Raw genomic sequence first — 19,509 nt, 5'->3', positions numbered from 1 at the left:
GTGCAAATGGGCTGCCACATTCACCCACAAAACACAGTCACTCCACTTTCACAGTAAATCACTCGGTGAAGCACTTTGGGACGTCCTCCCGGCGTGTAACACGCCGTAGTAAATGCAAGGATTATTATTATTGCTGGTGTCACTGTTAGTGTCACTATGAGTGTCAGGGTTGGTGTCACTGTTGGTGTCACTATGATGTGTCAGGGTTGGTGTCACTGTTGGTGTCACTATGAGTGTCAGGGTTGGTGTCACAGTTGGTGTCACTATGTGTGTCAGGGTTGGTGTCACTGTCACTCACTATGAGTGTCAGGGTTGGTGTCACAGTTGGTGTCACTATGTGTGTCAGGGTTGGTGTCACTGATGGTGTCACTATGAGTGTCAGGGTTGGTGTCACAGTTGGTGTCACTATGTGTGTCAGGGTTGGTGTCACAGTTGGTGTCACAATGAGTGTCAGTGTTGGTGTCACTGTTGGTGTCACTTTAAGTGTCAGTCAGGGTGGTGGGCGTGGCCAACGTGCCGACGTCACGCCAGGCCGCGCTCGGCCCCGCCCAGACGCGACGGACGTGCTGTAGCCCCGCCCCCCAGAGCCTGGAGAGCGCGGCGTCAGTCACAGCCCAGAGACAGACAGACCGGACCGGAGCGGCCCGACAGCGGCCCTGACCGCAGCCCCGGGTGGGAGCGGAGCCGAGAGAGAGAGAGAGAGAGGCACCGAAACACCGGCCACAGAGAGCGGCCACAGCCCGGGCGGGAGGGCAGAGAGCAGGAGGGGCCCTGGACAAAGCGAGCGGCGGCGGGAGGCGGCAGGCGGGAGGCTCGGGGGTCCAGGCGGCAGGTTGGGCCTGAGAGCCTCGGGCTCGGGCTCAGACTCAGGCCCAAGGCCATGGCGGTGTGGCTGCTGCTGCTGCTGCTCCTGCTCATCCCCGTGCTGTGCCAGCTCAGCGCCACCTTCAAGTACTACTTCAAGATGGCCTTTTACTACTCCTGGATCATGGCTCTGGCTCTGGGCGTCATCCCCCTCTGCCTGGTGAGGGGCCGGAATGTGGAGAACATGAAGTGAGTGGCATATGGCACAGCTCCTCCTCAGCCTTGGCGGCTAGTGCCAGGAACCCGCTGGGGGGGTGTGGGGGGGTGTATGTGGGTGGGGGTGGTGTGGGTGGGGGGGGCTGTGGGTGGGGTTGTGTGTGGGTGAGGGGTGGTGGTTGTGGGTGGGGGGGGGTGTGGGTAAGGGGTGTGTGTGGGGGGGGGTGGTGTGTGGGGGGTGGGTGGGGGTGTGTGTGGGTGGGGGGAGGTGTGAGGGTGGGGGGGTGTGAGGGGGGGGGTGTGTGTGTGTGGGTGTGATGCCTGGTATGTGTGCTTTGCATCCGTGCAGAGTTCCCTATCTCTCGGCCAGGTCGCTGAGGGAAGGCAAGATGCATTCCTCTGGGGGAGGGTGGGGGTGGGGGGCAAAGTCTGTCTCCTGGGGCTCCTTCTCTTCGCCGGCCTGGCCGGCTCTTCTAAGAGCTTTGGATCCCAACCACCCACCAGCCACTGAAATCTGATTGCACTGTCTTTTGACCGAAAGAAAGAACATCAGCCGGAAGGATGTGGTCAGAGGCCATCTGCATAGACGTGGACACATTCCAGGAGGAGTAGGGAAGGAATTGAAATGGTACATTAGGTGTTGGGTGTGGGTGTGTAGGGTGCAGGTGTATTTGACCTTGGTGTGTGTATCTGGGCTGGGTTGGGGGGGGGGGGATTACATTTACAAGGCAAGAAGCAGCAATGTTGAGGTGATCGGTACTCGGAAAGATTTTCCTGGACTGGAAGGTAGTTGGGCTGACCGTGCATGCTCTGTCACGCCATGGGCTGTTTTGCCCAACTGGCTGGCCAGCCAGCAGTTAGTTATTGTTTGTGAAACTCTGGCTACTGTTCAGCAAAATCATTGCAGGCAAAGAGCAGCCTTGCGTGCAGGACTTGTGCAATTACTCCTCTTTCTTATCTTTGAGGCTATTAGTTTCTGCGACATGACTGTCGATATTCCAATTGTCCCGAGCATCAGACGAATGTCTGATACTCGGGACAATTGGTTTGCTGGGAATATTTCCCATTCGGTTGTGATTGTATGGACCTCCGATCACCCGGGTGTCTTGATGAGTGGAGAAACTCAGAGCCTTGCTTAAGAGTGTTGAAACCAGAGTGACGGTTCTGCATGTTTCCACATGACACACAGACATTTTCTTGTGTGTGGAGTGGATTGTGCATACCCTCCCCATTGCATAACCAATTCCAGGGAGTATTAGGTGCAGGTTGAGCCAAGGCTTCGAATACCATTGATGGGAATTCAACCTGGTAACATTGCAGAGCTTTCCATAGAGCGGGCAAGCTTGCCAGGACACTGCTATGGATCCAACTAGACCACCCCACCCGTTAGGGCAGTGGTGACCAACCTTTATGGTCGGCAAACAAAATACATTTTCTTGATTGAATCTTTCTTGATTCATACCTTAAATCAGGGCACAGGTTGGCTTTGGTTGTGCTAAGGCTTTGGTTTATGGGATTAGCAGGAGCCAAGTGGGATGAGTCCCTGCCCCCAATCTGCCCCTCTAAGTCCTGCTAATGAACCAGACTGGCTGTTCTGACATCAACAATACCTAGGAGTACTAGGGACCTGCTTGGCTTGACATTTGTCATCTTCGAGCCAGCTCAGACCCAAGGAGACACTCACCCCCCTCCACTACAACCAGCACAATAGTCACTGTTGATCATTAGTTATCTGGAGTCCTGTAGCTCAGTGGTTAGAGCAGTCGCCTTGCAAGCAAGACAGCTGGATTCAAAACCTTGGGCAAGTTTCCTTACTCCACACGCCTAATAATAATCCCTCCAAAACAATAATAAATTGGTCATTTTCAATTCTCGACTGTTTGTGGGACGCTGCTGTGCGCAATTGGCTGCCACGTTTCGCCCACAAATATACAGTCAATTCACCTTACAGCCTATTTTGCGAAGCGCTTTGAGACGTCTAGAAGTCGTGAAAAGCACTATATCAAATGCAAGGATTACTATTATTATTATCTGGCAGGCACAGGTTGTGTTATGTGATTTATTGTGACCTGTAAAGATTTTCCTGAACTGAAAGGTAGCTAAGGCTGACTGTGCTCTGTCGTACCGTGGGGCTGCGTCCACTAACAGGGTGGGATGATACAACAGGAAGTGATTCTTGGAGAAAGTAACCATTCCTTTAAACTGCTTTAGACTTTAGAATTCTAGTGTTTATGCCACACCCCTCTTAATTGCTGAGATATATCAGTTTTGCTTTTGATTAATCCACAAATGTATTCCAATGCAGTGAAACCATTTCGTCCCCAGGTTACCTACTGTGTACGAGCACAGAATATTGGTCTCTCCATTCTGATTGCTTGCTCGCCTGTTCTTCCACCTTTCAGAGTTGACGGTTGAACAGTCGAAAAAGAGATAGGTCTTCAAGTGGGATTTGAAAGCAAAGTGCGAAGGGGCGAGGGATACCGGGAGAGAGTACCTGACTTGTTTAAGAAGCAATCTTGGTGCTGTCATGGGAGTGTTGGGTATTCTGGAAGGATGACATCAAATGGGTCTTCATTCAAGCAGGAAGATCGAAAGCACGGTCGAAGTGGAGGGTCTCGAAGGGGGCGAGCCGGAGGGACTGCGGGATGGAGTTCCAGAGGGTGGGTGCAGAGTGGCGGAAGGCCTGCCCGCCGATAGTTGGGCGAGCGAGGCGGGGGAAGTGAAGCAGGCTGGAGCCCACTGAGTGGAGGGAGCGAACAAGGTGGTAGGGGGTTAGGAGGTCGGAGAGTAGGGAGGAGCAAGACCGTGGAGGGCTTTGAAGGTGAGGACCAGGATCTTGAACTGTGTCCTTTGTGTGATGGGAAGCCAGTGGAGTCGAGCAAAGATGGGGGTGATAGGGTCGCGGAGCCTAGTGCGGGAGAGGACACTGGCTGCAGAGTTCTGGATGATCTGCAGCCTGAGGAAGGAGGAGTTGGGGAGGCCCACAAGCAGTGAATTTGCATAGTTGAGCCTCGATGTAATGAAGGCGTGTATAAGGGTTTCGGTGGCCTGCGGTGTGAGACAGTAGAGGATTGTTGGTAAATGCCCTTTTTCTTTGGGTAATGTCGCAGGATGTTTAACATCTGCCTGGTGGCAAGCAGATGTGAGGACCTCAGTTTGTCTTATCCAAAGGACTTTTGGCAACGGGGAGAGCTTGACCATTACTTGGGTTAAGGCCTAGACTATATGGCTGTTGTGAGCTTGTAGTCGTGTGCGAGTCAACAGTTTCATTTGATACCAGTTTTCCATAACTGTAGTCACCGCCGCACTGTGCCAATAGGCCAATGATACAGGCCTGGACCTGTGACCTCCCATGCAGTGAGCTTCAGAACACACCTACATCGACAGGAGCAAAGATTTTAAAGGGAAGCAATTTAGTACATTTGAGGGTTATTAAAGCCTGTGTAATAAAAGTATTTTGCGTGTTCAAATGAAATTTGCCTTTCACGTAGGGAGAAGGTCTCCAAGAACTTCAGTGAGAACATGAACTAGGAAAGAGCTGAAGGTGCAGTCAGGGGTTTGCGTCTTTAGATAAATTTTGAAAGCAGAGAAGGGGGGAGGTGGATGGATTTTGGAAGAGTTCCAGGGGGTGAGGGCAAAATGGCTGCGAGTTGACCAAATGTGGGATGGTGTGAGGGGGCAGGAATGGGGATAGCCGGCCAGGTGTATCCAACACCAGGTCAATGCGGTCAGCACCTGAAGTGATGAAGCACTGGTGGGAACCAAGCAAGAGAACCTCAGGTTTGTCTATGCTGGGCTGGAAAAAGTTAGGGCTCATCCAGGACTCGGATGTCTGTCTGACAGGCAGTCAATCAGGGCAGCAGGAGTCGAGGGTGGAGACAGAATGGGAAGGTAGCATTCGGTGTCACTTGTGTTTTTAAAAAAATATATATATATTTAGGCAATTTTGCAACCAGCTAAGCAGGACTGGGGAGAGAGGGAGTGGGAGTTTTTGCTGACCAGTCTGCAATTACTGTCATTATAGAATGCTTTGGAGGCTGGAGATGTGCTGAGATGGAGGTGTACTTTTTTCCCTGTGTAAATTTGTGCGTTGGAAGTGAAAAATGTGCCTGAGACTAGAGCACAGACCACACTGCAACTGTTACAGATTACATTTTCATGTCATGCCACAGTCTGGGAAACCTGGTTGAAAGGAGAATTCAATGAACTGTGAAAGGCCACGTTAAATTTAGTTATTTTGCAAGATGAGCAGAGGTTTGACAGGAAGGACATTCAACTTATTGATGTAAAATGATGCTTGTTTTGGATAGATGCTGTATGCGGTGGGGAAAGTGCATAAATTGAACGGCTACCACATTTTCTTACAAAAATAGTCACGGCAGCTTACAGCTAGGATTCTAGGAAGTGCTTTGAGGAGTTGGACATGAAATGCATTGTATCAAATGCGAGATTGATTATTATTTTTGTACAGTGAATGGCCATTTGGGGGGAAAATCTTTGACTTACTGAATCCTGGAGGGACTAACTGCAATGTGCTCCTTCATATTGTCCTGTTGCTTCCTGCGTTTTCTCTGCTGACGTCTGTGGTTTATGCTTTTAAGCAATTTGGTGTGAATTGTTTGGTTGTCAAGGTAACTTTCCCTTATGAGGGTAACGGCTTTTGTGAGCCTCATATCAGCTGAAAGTTGAAGACCTCGCTCTTCGACTGTGCTTACGTCATCCCCTCCCTCCCCGCGGCTTGGAGTCGGGCTCCGCCACTGTTTAAGTGCTCTGAGATACTGTCCTGCGTGAAGGGCCCTATACAAATGCAAGTTGTTGTTGTTGAAATATGCCAAGCTCCTGGTATAGGTTTGAGGGTTGCCTTTAAACTTGAACCAGTTTATCCAGCAACCACTCATTAGGGAAGAATTACTCCCTGTTACCTGGGAAGCGTGCTGGTTCTTGTCTCCCATCTGAACATCTCGGTTTTCTTTTTCTTACAGAATAGTCCGTTACGTGTTGCAACACATCAAATATCTGTATGGAATTAAACTGCAAGTCAACGGGATGGAAAACCTTCAGGTCAAAGGCCCATTTGTGGTTATATCCAACCACCAGAGCTCTCTGGATCTGATGGGTAAGGCAAAATCCTATAATCTTGCATTTGATATAGCGCCTTATCACATCATTGAGATGTCTCAAAGCGCTTCACAGAATACATTGCAAAGTGAATTGATTATATTTTATGGGTGAAAGTGTCCTGCAAACAATCATAGAATCATAGAATCATGCAGCACAAAAAGAGGCCATTCTGCCCATCGAGTTTGTGCCGGCTCTTTGATTAGAGCAATTAATGTCAATCCCACTCCCCGGCCCCTTCCCCATAACCCTGCAAACCCGTCCTCCTCAAATACCCGTCCACCGCGTTTGTAAAAGTAGTTATCGAATTGGCCTCGACCACCCTTTCAGGCAATGCGTTCCAGATTCGAACAACTCGCTGCATGAAAACATTTCTTCTCACCTTCCCTCTGCTTCTTTTGGAGACTATTTTGAATCTGTGACCTCGAGTCACCGACACAACCACCAGTGGAAACAGTTTTTCCCTATCAAATTCCCTCATGATTTTGAAGACCTCTATTAGGTCTCCTCATAACCTTCCAATGAGAATAATCCCAGCCTCTCTAGCCTTTCCTCATAATCAAGGTCCCTCATTCCTGGTACCAGAACTCCAGGCAGTATTCTAACTGAGGCCTAACCAGTGTTTTATATAGGTTAATCATAACCTCCTGTCTCTTGTACTCTATGCCCCTATTTATAAAGCCTAGTGTCCCATATGCCCTTTCTACGGCTTTGTCTACCTGTCCTGCCACCTTCAAGGATTCACTTACCTGCACCCCCAGGTCTCTCTGTTCTTTTACCCCCTTAAGATTGTATTACCAGCCTATATTGCCTCCCCTCATTCTTTCTGCCAAAATGCATTACTTCGCATTTCTCCACATTGAAACTCATCTGCCATGTGTCACCCATTTTACCATTCTGTCTATGTCTTCCTGCAGTTGGCTACTATCCTTCTCACTGTTTACCCTCTCCCTAACTTTGTGTCGTCCGCAAACTTGGAAATGGTACTTGCTATACCCAAGTCCAGATCATTTATGTATATTAAGAAGAGCAGTGATCCTAATACCGATCCCTGGGGGACGCCACTGTACACTTCCCTCCAGTCAGAAAAGTAGCCGTTCACCACAACTCTCTGCTTTCTGTCTCCCGGCCAGTTCTGGATCCATGCTGCCACTGTCCCTTTTATACCATGGGCTTCTATCTTTCTTACAAGTCTTTCATGTGGCACTTTGTCAAATACCTTTTGAAAGTCCATATAAGCTACATCAACTGCACTACCTTTATCCACCCTCTCCGTTACCTCATCGAAAAATTCTATTAGATTTGTTAGACAAGATTTGCCTTTAACAAATCCATGTTGGCTGTCCGTAATTAATCTATATTCTTCTAGGTGAAGATTTATTCTGTCCCGGATTATAGTCTCCAGGAGTTTCCCCACTACTGATGTTAGGCTGACTGGCCTATAGTTCCCAGGTTTATCCTTGTGTCCCTTTTTGTACAGGGGAGTCACATTGGCCACTCTCCAGTCCTCTGGCACCACTCCTGTGTCCAACGAAGATTGAAAAATTATAGCCAATTATATCCAATAGCTTATCTACCTTCAGCGCAGTCAACCTTTTCAGTACTTCCTTTCTGTTTATACTTATCCTATACATTTCCTCTACGCTCTTCTCCAATACTGCAGCATTTGGTGCATCCACTTCTTTGTTGAAGACAGACGCAAAGTACTCATTCAACACATCGGGTACTCTCACTTGTGAGGCGAGTGCTCTAACCAATATGCAACAGAATTCCACAGTTACACTGTCAGTGGAATTAAACTTCAGTAGCAATCTTTTTGTGATGTAGCACCTTTAACATCTAACGTCTCAGAGGACTTAACAGATTTCCTGTGAAGTTTAGTGACTGTCTATTTGTAGGCGAATGTGGCAGCCAATTTACACACAGCAATGATCCACAAGCATGAAGTGCATGACTAATTTCTCTTGAATGTTGTTGGCTTGGAGACTGGGAGAAACTTTCTTCTCTTTCAACACCCACCTGATTGGTATCATCCTAGTAAATCTTCTCTGTAACCTTTATTTGGACCTGACATCCTTTCTAAAGTGGGGTAAGAAGTTTTGATAGAGGCGATGGGGAGGAATTATTTTCACTGGTTGGCGACCGAAGGGCACTGATTCAAGATAATGAGCAACACGGTAATTTTTGAAGGAATAGTAATATTTTTACACACTGTTTGTAGGATGTTAAAGGCCCTGGTAGCAACCGAGTAAATGAATCATTTGCAGGTGATGTGGTGAGGATCTACACGCTATGAAAAATCAGATAAATGGGACTAAAAGGTTGCTCTTTCAAAGGGCCAGCGAAAAGGGAAGGAAGTTTCTCCCTGTGCCCTGGTCAACAACCCTCCAGATAAAATTAGTCACTCACTTCATAGCTGTTTGTGGGACACTTCAGTGTACACATTATTTGCAATGTTCTCCTACAAAGACATAATCTCCATACTTGCATAAAACTTTCTGATGTACTCCCAACGTGAAAAGCGTTAATTGCATTAGATGCAATAATTATTTATTATTATTATTTCTCAGATCTAGTGAGACCCCTCATCGCTGATAACGTTCTAGTGAATCCATGCTGTATATTTTATGATCTTCCTGCAGTGTAGTGGTGAAACCCGTTTCTGTCTCCCGGTGTCCTGGCCAATAAATCCCCCAAATAAAATTGGTCACTCACTCCATGGCTGTTTGTGGAACGTTGCTGTACACAAACTGGCTGCCACGTTTCACCCACAAAATACACAGTCACTCTACTTTATGGTATATACTGTGAAGCGCTTTGAGGTGTCATGATGACATGATAAGGCACTATATCAAAGGCAAGTATTATTATTTATTATCATTACAATTCTCTGATGGGTAAAGGTGCCGCTGGTAAGGAAGTTGTTTTGCTTTGCCAGGTATGATGGAAATCCTGCCCGATCGCTGCGTTGCTATTGCTAAGAAGGAGCTGATGTATGCCGGCACTGTGGGGCTGGTGTGCTGGCTCACTGGTATCGTCTTCATCAACAGGCAGAAGAAGAGTGATGCAAAAAGTGTGATGAGCGAGGCAGCACAGACCATGCTGAAAGAGGATGTAAGTCTCTTGCCTTCCTTTCCTTCCTGTTTGACTCAGCGATGTGTGTGATGTTAGAGCTATCATTAGCACTGACTGCCATGATGGCCTCTTTGTCTATGCTTACGGTCACCTCCTCCCTGCCTCCCTCCCCCGGCTCGGCGACAGGCTTCGCCACTGTTAAGCGCTCCGAGACTCTGCCCCATGTGAAGGGTGGCATGTGAGAGCAAGTTGTTGTCTCGATGGGAGAGTGCTTTTTTGCGGCCAGACTTGTTAGAGATTTGGTCATTTGAGCTGGGCGGGTGCCGGCTGGGTCAATATAGACAGAACCCTATTATGGTGGAGATGGGTCAGACCGTGGTAGGGTAGGGTGATTCTTTGGTCTGAAGAGGGACAACCAAATGGCCTTGTTCCATACCCTTAGGTGCTTAACATTAAGGTTGTCCTCTTTAAAAGTTGGCACTTTTCTTCTTCTTTCCCTCTTTCCTGCCAGTCTCTGGGGTGCTGATATTTGCAGGGTTCGGTTTCACGGGTGCTGTCTGTCCTCTGGTATCTCGACCATGTCTGAGTGTCAACCCAGACAGAGAGCATCAGGAGATCAAGCTATCAGATCATAGGGGCATCACCACTCAGGCTGAGAACAGCCAGCCTCCAATGTAAATGTTCTGGTGATCTGGAGTGGAAGCGGGCACCCCGGCTAATTCATAGCTGTTTGTAAGCCATTTCTCTTCACAAGTTGGCTGCTGTATTGGCCTTCAAATACTACCATTGCACTTTATATCCTGTGAAGCGCTTTGAGATGTTCCTTCTGATATGATTTAATTAATTTTCTTCCCCTTCTCTTTCGTCTCCCCATCCCTCCGCCTTCAGCTGAATTGCGCTGAGGCCAATTGTCAGGTCTCCTTTACTGTTCAGCTTAAAATTGGTTTACTCAGCATGGATTTCTAATTTGCAATATGCCATATTGCTGCAACAGACAGTGCCTTTCTGTGTGCTTTGGCTCCAGCAACCTTTCTGGCTGCTCATTCAGGCTGAACCTGTCGTTAGGCAACATCTGATTTCAGGTCAGCCCCGAGCTGAGTTTCAAAATCCACATCCAATCCATCTCCTACAAATTTTTACCTCCAGGGCACTCCCTGCTTACACTCCAAACCTGCTTAAACCATGTACATTTCCTCAACTCCGGGTTCATCTAATGTCACACCACACACACAGACCACTGGAGACGTGACGTCTTCACTGGTGTTTTCTTCACCTGAACGAATCTCACTCTCCTGCTCACTCTTCATAACTTTTATTTTTTTTCCAGTATCTTATTAAATTCCCCTTTAAAAGAATTTATAGGCTCAACAACATCCCTACCACCTAATGTTTAAAGGTTTTCTTCAAACCTCCCCTTTAATTGCTTTTGCGATCACATTAAATTTGTGCCCTTTCATTTCTGACTCACCGACTAAAGGAACTGATCTATTACTATTAACCTCTCGAAGCTTCATAATCCTTGGAAAACTTTGTCCGGTCCCCTTCCCGAACCTTCTCAGTTTTAACGGTAAAACAATAATCCTTGCATTTGATACAGCACCTTATCATGCTTCACAGATTATACTGTAAAGTGGAGTGACTGTGTATTTTGTAGGCGAAACAACTTTCCTTTTCCTAACAAACTCATCACCCCAGGTAACGTCCTAGTGGATCCACTCTTTGCTATTTGATTTCAGTGGCTCTTAAAGTTGTGCTTTGGGTAGTCACTGCATGTATATCAGAAGCTTGTGGTTTGATCCCCCTTCCTCCCCCTGGCTCAGCATCGTGCTCCATCAGTGTCAAACTCTTTGGGACACTAACCTGCATGAGGGGCGCTATGTAAATGCAATTTGTTGATCAGGAAGGAACAGGCTGGATTCCATTATTGTGAGGAGTGTGTGAGTCAGGTTGTGGTTCTGTATGAGATTGCAGGACAGTGAAAGGCTCGGGGAGTGGGGGGGGGGGGGTGAATACATTTTTGCAAGAATTCCAACCTATGGCCTCTTGAAACCCCGACTCCCAAATCGATTCCCTGTCCCACAGCAGATTTATTTTGGGATCCTTGCCTGTGTTTTTAATCCCTCTGTGACCTCAGCCTCATTCCAATCTAATCTAATTGAATTCGCTGAGGAAATAACTAACCGTAATGAGAGAGTTGCCGTGACTGTTCTGTACACGAACTTTCAGAAGGCCATTGATAAGGTACCACATAAGAGATAATGATGCAACTTGAGGGTCACTGTAGGAAAGGTAGTGTAATAAACTGGATAGAAATAAACCATTTGCCTATGGTTACCACCCCAATCCCCCCTCTCCCACACTCGGGGTCCAAACTCCACCATTGTGCAGCGCTCCAAGACACTATCCTGCGTATGAAGGGCGCTAAATAAATGCAAGTTGGTGTTGAGAGAATGTGTAATTCTGTGTATAATTGGATGGATAATTAGGAAGGAGAAAACTTGGAAGGATATGGCGGGAGGACAGGGAAGTAGGAGTGGGGTAAAGGGAAGTGTGTAGTGGTATGGGGAAGTAGAGTGGGCTGCATGACTTTCTGTGGAAGTTCTCAGGCAGATATGGAGAGCCAAATCTAAAGCTGAATGAATTGGAAAGCAAAGTTAGCACAATAGGCCGATTAGGGTTCGTCTGTGCTCAAAAACTCTATGTTCTGAGTTGATTTTCTCACTTCCCTTTCCACCATCAGCATTATAATAATAACAATCATCCTTCCCTTTGATACAGTGCGTTTCGTGTCAGAAGGGAGACTCAAAGTGCTGCACAGGATTTTGCTGTGAAGCGTAGTGACTGTTTTTGTAGGCGAACAAGCAGCCATGGAGTGAGTGACCAATTTTATTTGGGGAACGCCAGGAGAGAGAAAGTGCCTTCTCTGTTCGAACAGTGCCGTGGGATCTTTACTGTCCACCTGAATAGGCAGGTGGAACCTCAGTTTAACATCTCATCTGATGTACAGCACCTCCAATAATGCAACGCACTCCCATCACTGCATTAGAGTGTCAGTCTGGACTACTACTTCAAAGTTCTGACATGAAGCTTTGAACCCACAAACCTTCTGACTCCGAGGCGAGAGTGGTACCAACTGAACCAGGTTGCACCGGTTAACAATCTCCTAATTGTAGGCTCCCTCATAACTAACATGTCCCTGTCCAGGTGACTTGGCCTCTGCGGCAGCCACTTTGTGTCATGGTGTTAATTGCGAATGGTCTTTGTCCACAGAATTGGAAACTCAGCAGAGTTCTTCCTGTCTCCTGTCTGCCTGTGTGCTACCCATTACCTCCTCAAAATTCTACCCCTCAGCAACTCTGTCTCTCACAACTAACTCGGCCTGGCATCCAGTCCTGCTACTCCTGTTCTCATTAACTAATGTGCCAACCTCCTGGACAGGTAGCTTCCCAGTGACACGTTGCGATGCAATTCAGTCTGGCTGGCCACCAGAGCTGAGGGTGGTTGCTGTGTGTGTTAGGGGAGGTGGGTAAGGAGGGGAAAGGTGACGGAAAGCATGATCGAACATACTTTATGTGCTCTGGCACGCCACCCTGTGTGAGGGGCGCCATATAAATGCAAGTTGTTGATGTTGTTATGAGAGAGTACCTTGAGAAAGGGAGCAAGTCGGAGAGACCTGAGAATGTGGCTGATTGATGCTCAGACGTGTCATTTCTCTGGTTGAGAGCACAGTCCTCACCCATTTGACGCTGATGCTGTGTCGCCAGATATTCTGGAGCCAGGATGGTGCAGGGGCAGGTTGCAGGTGCCTCAGCCTGGCATCCAGTCCTGCTATTCCTATTCTCATTAATTAACTTGCTGCTCGCTCACACTAAATCACCAATGCAAGGCTTTGTCGACTTGAGCTCGTTGACAAACTCCAGCCGATGCCCAAATGAACCCGTCTCCCCTCTATCTCCATAATAATCTTGCTGACTACTCACAAACATTCTCTCCTTCTCTCTTGAGACCTCCACCTGACGTGAAAGGCGCCATACAAATGTAATCTTGTTGCTGTTGTTGTTTCTTTATGTCTGAGCCTGCCCGCTCTGCGGTCTACTTCCTCTTTCCTGCATTGCAGTTTCCTCCAGATATCGAAACTTCCCATTCCCTGCACCGCCCCCTCACCCGTGCCTTCCGACAAAGAGTCAACCACCCTCAGCGGGCGAATTTTCAACCATTCTGCCCCCGCACTCTGGAGCACAACCATCCCTCCGACTCATTTCCTTCCTGTCATCTCCCCCCATTTTTAAGCACAGTCTTTCTTTTCAACCGAACGTATGGTCATCCCCCCTCCCCACACCACACCTTCCGCAACTCCCCCCACCCCCAGTGTGAACTACCAGATGATTCTGTTTAGCGCTTTGAGACATCCCTCACTGGGAAAGGCTCACTATAAATGTAAAATTGTCGTTCATCTTCAAGCCACCTACACTCCCATGTCCAGTACATCAGGAGACAATGTTAGATGCCTCTTCCCATCCTTCCCCTCTCCAGTGTAAGGAGTGCTGCAATACAATACCTTAATTCATTCCTCTCTCACTATCAGCACAACCTCTTTTGTCCCAGCTCATACTTCTGCAACACAGCAGAATATAACACCTGGTCCTAGGTTCCTCCCACACTACACGCCATCCACGTCAAATTGACTCATGTGAACCTCCTGCACTCCCTCACCCCAGCCTGCTGATTTGGGTGTGATCTCCTTCACAGAAAGAACATGCATGTTTATAACCTCATCACATCTCAACCTCATCATGTGTAATTACTGGCAAGTGTAGTGACTTTTTATATAGGCAAATGCAGCAGCTAATTTTTTTGGTAAGGTCCCAGAGGATGATGCAAGGATTATTATTATTATTAATGGTCTGGATACTTTGGGGGGGGCAAGGGTTGTGGGGGTAAGAGAGAGGGAGTCACTCTATTCCCTTTTCCAATAAAGTCACAGGATCTTTCGCCTACACCTGAATAGGTAACCGTGACTTTGTCCAATAGACAGCAGCGCTTAAACAATCCGGTAGTGATTCACGGGATTGATTGCCTAGTGCTGTGAGGTCCAGCATTGGTGTGATTGAGCCCATAGCCTTCTGATCAAAAACAAAGGTGCCAACAACTGAGCTGGGCTACATTGGTGAGAATAAGCCTAGATTAGGAGCCATTTGAGACATCACAACAACGTGATAAGGCATTACATTAAATACAAGTATTATTATTAGTCTATCAGCCTGCAGACAGAAACCACTTCCAACACGACCACTTCCACCCATCCTTTTGTGTTTAAAGCTACGTGGGCAGATTTTCTGTAATTTCACTCCGTCTGTAACTACTAACACCTTTACAGTATTTCAATAATAATAATCGTTGCATTTGATATAGCGCCTTATCACGTCTTTGAGACGTCTCAAAGTACTTAAAGAGTATTGACTGTATATTCCATGGGTGAAACGCAGCAGACAATTTAAGCCAAGTACGTTTAATGGCCCATTGGCTGTCTCTACATATGTAGTTAGTGCGGTTACATTTTAACTTCTAATGTCTTTCTTTTTCCATCTGGGTGTACTTGCTCTCTGTTCTCAGCCACAGTTTCCGTCCTGGTGAAGGGACAGAACATTCACTCTTTTTCCCTTTCAGGTCCTGATTGAACCATGTGATAAAGACGTCTCGAAGATGTGATAAGGCGCTATACGAAATGCAAGGAATATTATTATTATTATTTCAGAATCTAGCCTTCATCCATTCATCTGCGTTCATTGGGTCTCTGCATGTAGTTCAATAGTCAGTCCATGTAGTCACTGCGCTCTCTTGTTCTCGCTTGTCTACAAATGGTTTCTGCACTTTACAATAAATCCTGTGAAGTGTTTTGAGATGTTTCGTCAATGTCAATGTGACGAGGCACTATGTCACAAGGATTATTATTGTTATTACTCATTTAGCTCCCTGAGTGCTTTGGGGAGTTTATCCCTGAATTAGCCCGAGTGGATCACCGCTCTGCATTCGCTGCACTCTCCGTGGTGATTAACGTTAATAATCATCCTTGCATTTGATTTAGTGCCTCATCACGTCATCGAGACGTCTCAAAGCGTTTTCACCGGATATACTTTCAAGTGAATTCAAAGCACTCTGTGACATCTAGAAGACGTGATAAGGCGCTATATCAAATGCAAGGATTATTATTATTGATTGACTGTATTTTGTGCGCGAGGACCATGACGACTTTCCCCATCTACGTATGCCGTTCACTTCAAACCGATCTGCAGTGGTGGGGGGGATGAGAGACTGACGAGGCAGAGGATCGACGTAAGCAGCAAAATGTCTAATTGTGCTGTACTGAGCGGAGGTTTGTGTCTTGTTCTGTTTCCTCAGGTCAGGTTGTGGGTGTTTCCTGAAGGAACCAGAAATCACGACGGAAAAATGCTGCCTTTTAAACGCGGAGCATTCCACTTAGCGGTGCAGGCCCAGGTAAACACCACCCCCACTGGGTTTGGAGCGTGCCAATATTTCGGTGCCATCGCTCGCGCTCGGCAGTGTAAATGATTGCAAAACGCCCGGAGAGAGAATCGTGGGTCAGAACCATTCAGATTTAGGGGAATGTGTGTAAAAAAAAATCCCATCATTTCAGGACAGCAAAGCAGCTTGCGGTTAAAAACGCTGCAGCGATGTGCAAACTCTTATCAGCTCCCTGGTGACAGGCATTCACCCACATGCACACGACAGCACCGCAGCTTCAGCTCCCATACACACACGCCAGGTGTACCACCATACAGTCGGTGCCGTCATCTGTATGCTCGGCTTTTGGCCGTTTTATGCTTGAAAAGCCTGGCCCATTGCAGACAGTGAGCCAATACTCTTACTGCGCCTACTAATAAAACATCTGTTTTTTAACCCTAGGCATTGTGTAGAGCGAACAAGTGAGTTGTGGGTGCAGGGAATGTGGACCTGAGATCCCTCACAACAGGGATGTTTATTATAGCTTTGCTAAAGAATGCTAATGTTCCAGCCAATGCCTGAATGAAGCTAACCAGACCCTATCCTGCGTATGCTGAAGATAACCTGGTCAGTGCTTTAAGCACTCTTTTAGGGTCAGATGTAAGGGAACGGATTGAAGCCCGACTTTGGTAATGGATAACGCACTGAAGCTTCTCAAGTGTGCGATCACTTGTAACCCAACACCAGATGCTGTATACTCTGTGTTCCATCCCCCCGCTGATCAGCCGCGGCCTGTATTGCTGTTGCTGGGCTACGCTGTTGCCTGGTTACAAAGCTCGCAGGTGCTGTGTGTGCTGTTCCTGCGTTGCCCTCTTGTTGTGTCCTACGGGAGCTGTATATTTTGTCTAGCTCATTAATCAGCGTTTAACCGGTGGCGCTCTTGTGTTCCAGGTCCCCATTATCCCTGTGGTGTTCTCCTCATACAATGACTTCTATAACAAAAAGGAAAAGCGGTTTGACTCAGGTGTGTGTGTGTATAAGAGATTGCGCCACATGGAACAGTTTCTCCATCTCTGGTCCTCTAATGTGTAATAAATGTTAGTGCACTGGGGAAGTGACCATGTTCTAAGGCCCTCCCTCGCTCTCTCTCTCTCCCTCTCCCTCTCTTCCCCACCCCCGAGTCAGCTTTCAGTCACCACAAGACAGTCCATTCATTGAATTATAGCAATGAAAGCACAGGAGTGCTCATTGTGTGTGCTGGTGCCAGCTCCCCCTATGGAGCTAATTACTTTATTCCTAGGTCCCCGTTGCGCTTGCTGGAGTTAACTGCGCCACTGGAGCTAAATACTCTAGTCCCAATTCCCCTTCACATTATCCATTATATCTGTTGGCTTCTCCATTGAAGCTAAGCAAGGCTGCATGTATTTTTCTTATTTTGATATCTTTGTCAGCCTGGCGCAGTGATATCTCTCTCGCCTCTGAGTCAGAAGGTTGTGAGTTCAAGCCCCATGTCGGGACTTCAAATCACATCGCCTAAGATGACAATCCAATGCATTGCTGGGGGTTGTTTCAATGTCGGAGGTGCCGTCCTTTGGATGAGACTTTAAGCCGAGTTCCTGTTCAGGTGGACGTTAAAGTTTCTGTGGCATTATTGTAGCCGGAGAGTACAGAACGCCTTGAGTTGACTGTTCCTTTCATCCATTTCCAGGGACTTACACGGTTCAGATTCTTCAAAGAATTGAGACAAAGGGTCTGACAGCAGATGATGTCCCGGACCTGACCGAGATGGCCCAGAAGACTATGGTGATAGCTTGGCACGAGATCTCAGCTGCCATGTTAAAAGGGAGCGAGAACCAATCTTAAATGAGCAGATGTGTGCCATACAGTTGATGGAAAAAATTTGCATCAGCCAGATATTGAAGGCCTGATCCACTGATTATTGAGTATAAGTTCTTTGCACTAAATGGATTTTCATGGGACATTAGAAATTCCTCATGTTGACCAGTTGGCAAGGAAGCAGACACTTGCAAAGCCATGATCCAGTCCCTATTGCCAGAGTATACCCTTGTGTGTGTGCGTGTGATCTCCCGTATGAAATCTCGCTCGTATCTCATGGGAAGTGTGTGCGTGTGGGGGGAGGGGGGGTGGCTTAGGGATATGTTTAGTAGTTACTAACTGCTCTTAACTCTTGTCTCCCCAGAACATGCTTTCTTTTTTGTTTCCTTTCACAAGCTGAGTGGCAGCTTGGAAGATGTCGTCAATTTATTTTTTTTGCACCTATTCAATTTTAAAAAAAAACACACACACATTAATCTTGGAAAACCTGTGTCTTACATTGTGTATAATCCAGTTGCATAATGAGTGGATCCATGTGCTTTAAAGGGACTGGGCTGAAACACGATCGCCATTATTTGCAATCGCATATAGTTGCATCCCCAAACACTGTGTATAATGTACTCTTAAAATATATCGCACTCCTTCACCCAATACTGATTACCACTTCTTTTAACTTATCAGACATTTAAACACATCAACATCAGTTTCTCAGTGCGTTTCCCACCTCTTGAATCCAGGTGTCCATTCCGTTTCTTGCACCTATCTTTCTTGTTTTAATTATTTTGGAAGATGAGTTCAGTAATGTCCTTATATGTGCTGTTATTGAAGGAGTTGCTGTTGACACAAGCAGAAGCTCCACCTTCGAGGCATCCAGCCTTGATTTTATATAAATGTTTATAAAAATACTTTCCAGCCAAATGCATCTCACTTGCTGACTTTGGGAACAATGTATTTCTTGAAGATGTGTGACTTTAGGGCAGGTAACAGTTCCAGGCTTCTCTGAATTGATGTTAATATAAAAATAGATGTCGGTGCCGAGATTGATCAGAAATGCACAATACCATCATGTGTAAATGGAGAGCGCGATCAAATCACATTGTGGAACTGCAAATGATTCCAGTTAAGCTATGTGCTCTCGAAGCTGTGTCAGCTGGAAGGCACTCACTTGATGCTTAAAATGTTGGTGTCTAGTGCTGTAAACATAGGTTCTACAGCTTCTTTCTACTCAGATGCCTTTGGATGTTTTTCTGTAAAGTCTACAGTCATGGCTTTGTAAATGAAATCATTGAATAGTGCACGCCGTTCTAGAGAATGATTGCAGTTATAATTTGCATTGTCTTTGGGCTTTTTGTGAAAGCATTAGGCCCTTTCTAATGTTGCCATTTTCACTTCAACTTTTGAATAAATATTCGCTTCAACTCATGTTCCCCCAAATGTTGACTTTTATTTTTTTTAAATATACACACATATATATAATATATATACAAACTGCTTCTAAGTGAATCGTGAGTCCAATTAGCAATGGGCAGGAGATGGAGCGTTCTCAGATGGCCTCACAGCGAACACTACAGAGAGGCGATCACACATCACGCAACAAAACAGTCACCGTCACTTCCGTGGTGTTTATAAACAGAATGCTATCATACATTTCCTGCTGAGATGTGTTGCCCACTGGGAAGCTCGCAGGGAGTTCCTTGTAGCTACCATCCACCTGATGGGACACTGCGGTCCGCAATTGGCTGCCCTGTTTGGCCCCAAAAATATACAGTCAATTCACTTTATATCCTGTAAAGTGCTTTGATACATCTCGAAGACGTGATAAGGCGCTATTTCAAATGCAAGAATTATTATCAGTCCCGAATCCTCTGCTGTTCAGTGCCTTGGGATGTCCTCCCGACGTGAAAGGTCCTTTATGAACGTAACCTTGTTGTTAATTCCGTGAAACGCTTCGAGACGCGACGAGGCGCTGCATTTCGAGTGCAAGGATTGTTATTACTA

At 46.7% G+C, this 19,509-nt stretch overlaps 1 protein-coding gene across 1 annotated transcript; it reads left to right on the top strand.

The window, feature by feature from the left end:
• The first annotated feature begins 588 nt into the window (after window positions 1-588).
• agpat2 (1-acylglycerol-3-phosphate O-acyltransferase 2 (lysophosphatidic acid acyltransferase, beta)) lies at window positions 589-18,933 on the top strand. The gene is made up of 6 exons (XM_042337616.1): window positions 589-1,053; window positions 6,003-6,136; window positions 9,077-9,252; window positions 15,613-15,708; window positions 16,627-16,699; window positions 17,384-18,933. The coding sequence occupies exons 1-6, from the start codon at window positions 881-883 to the stop codon at window positions 17,536-17,538; spliced, it is 807 nt and encodes a 268-aa protein (XP_042193550.1). The 5' UTR covers window positions 589-880; the 3' UTR covers window positions 17,539-18,933.
• Window positions 18,934-19,509: the final 576 nt, after the last annotated feature.

This window comes from Callorhinchus milii, unplaced genomic scaffold, assembly GCF_018977255.1.
Source record: "Callorhinchus milii isolate IMCB2004 unplaced genomic scaffold, IMCB_Cmil_1.0 Scaffold8, whole genome shotgun sequence".
NCBI classification, from domain to species: Eukaryota; Metazoa; Chordata; class Chondrichthyes; order Chimaeriformes; family Callorhinchidae; genus Callorhinchus; species Callorhinchus milii.
This window is presented reverse-complemented; position numbering and strand designations above follow the sequence as displayed.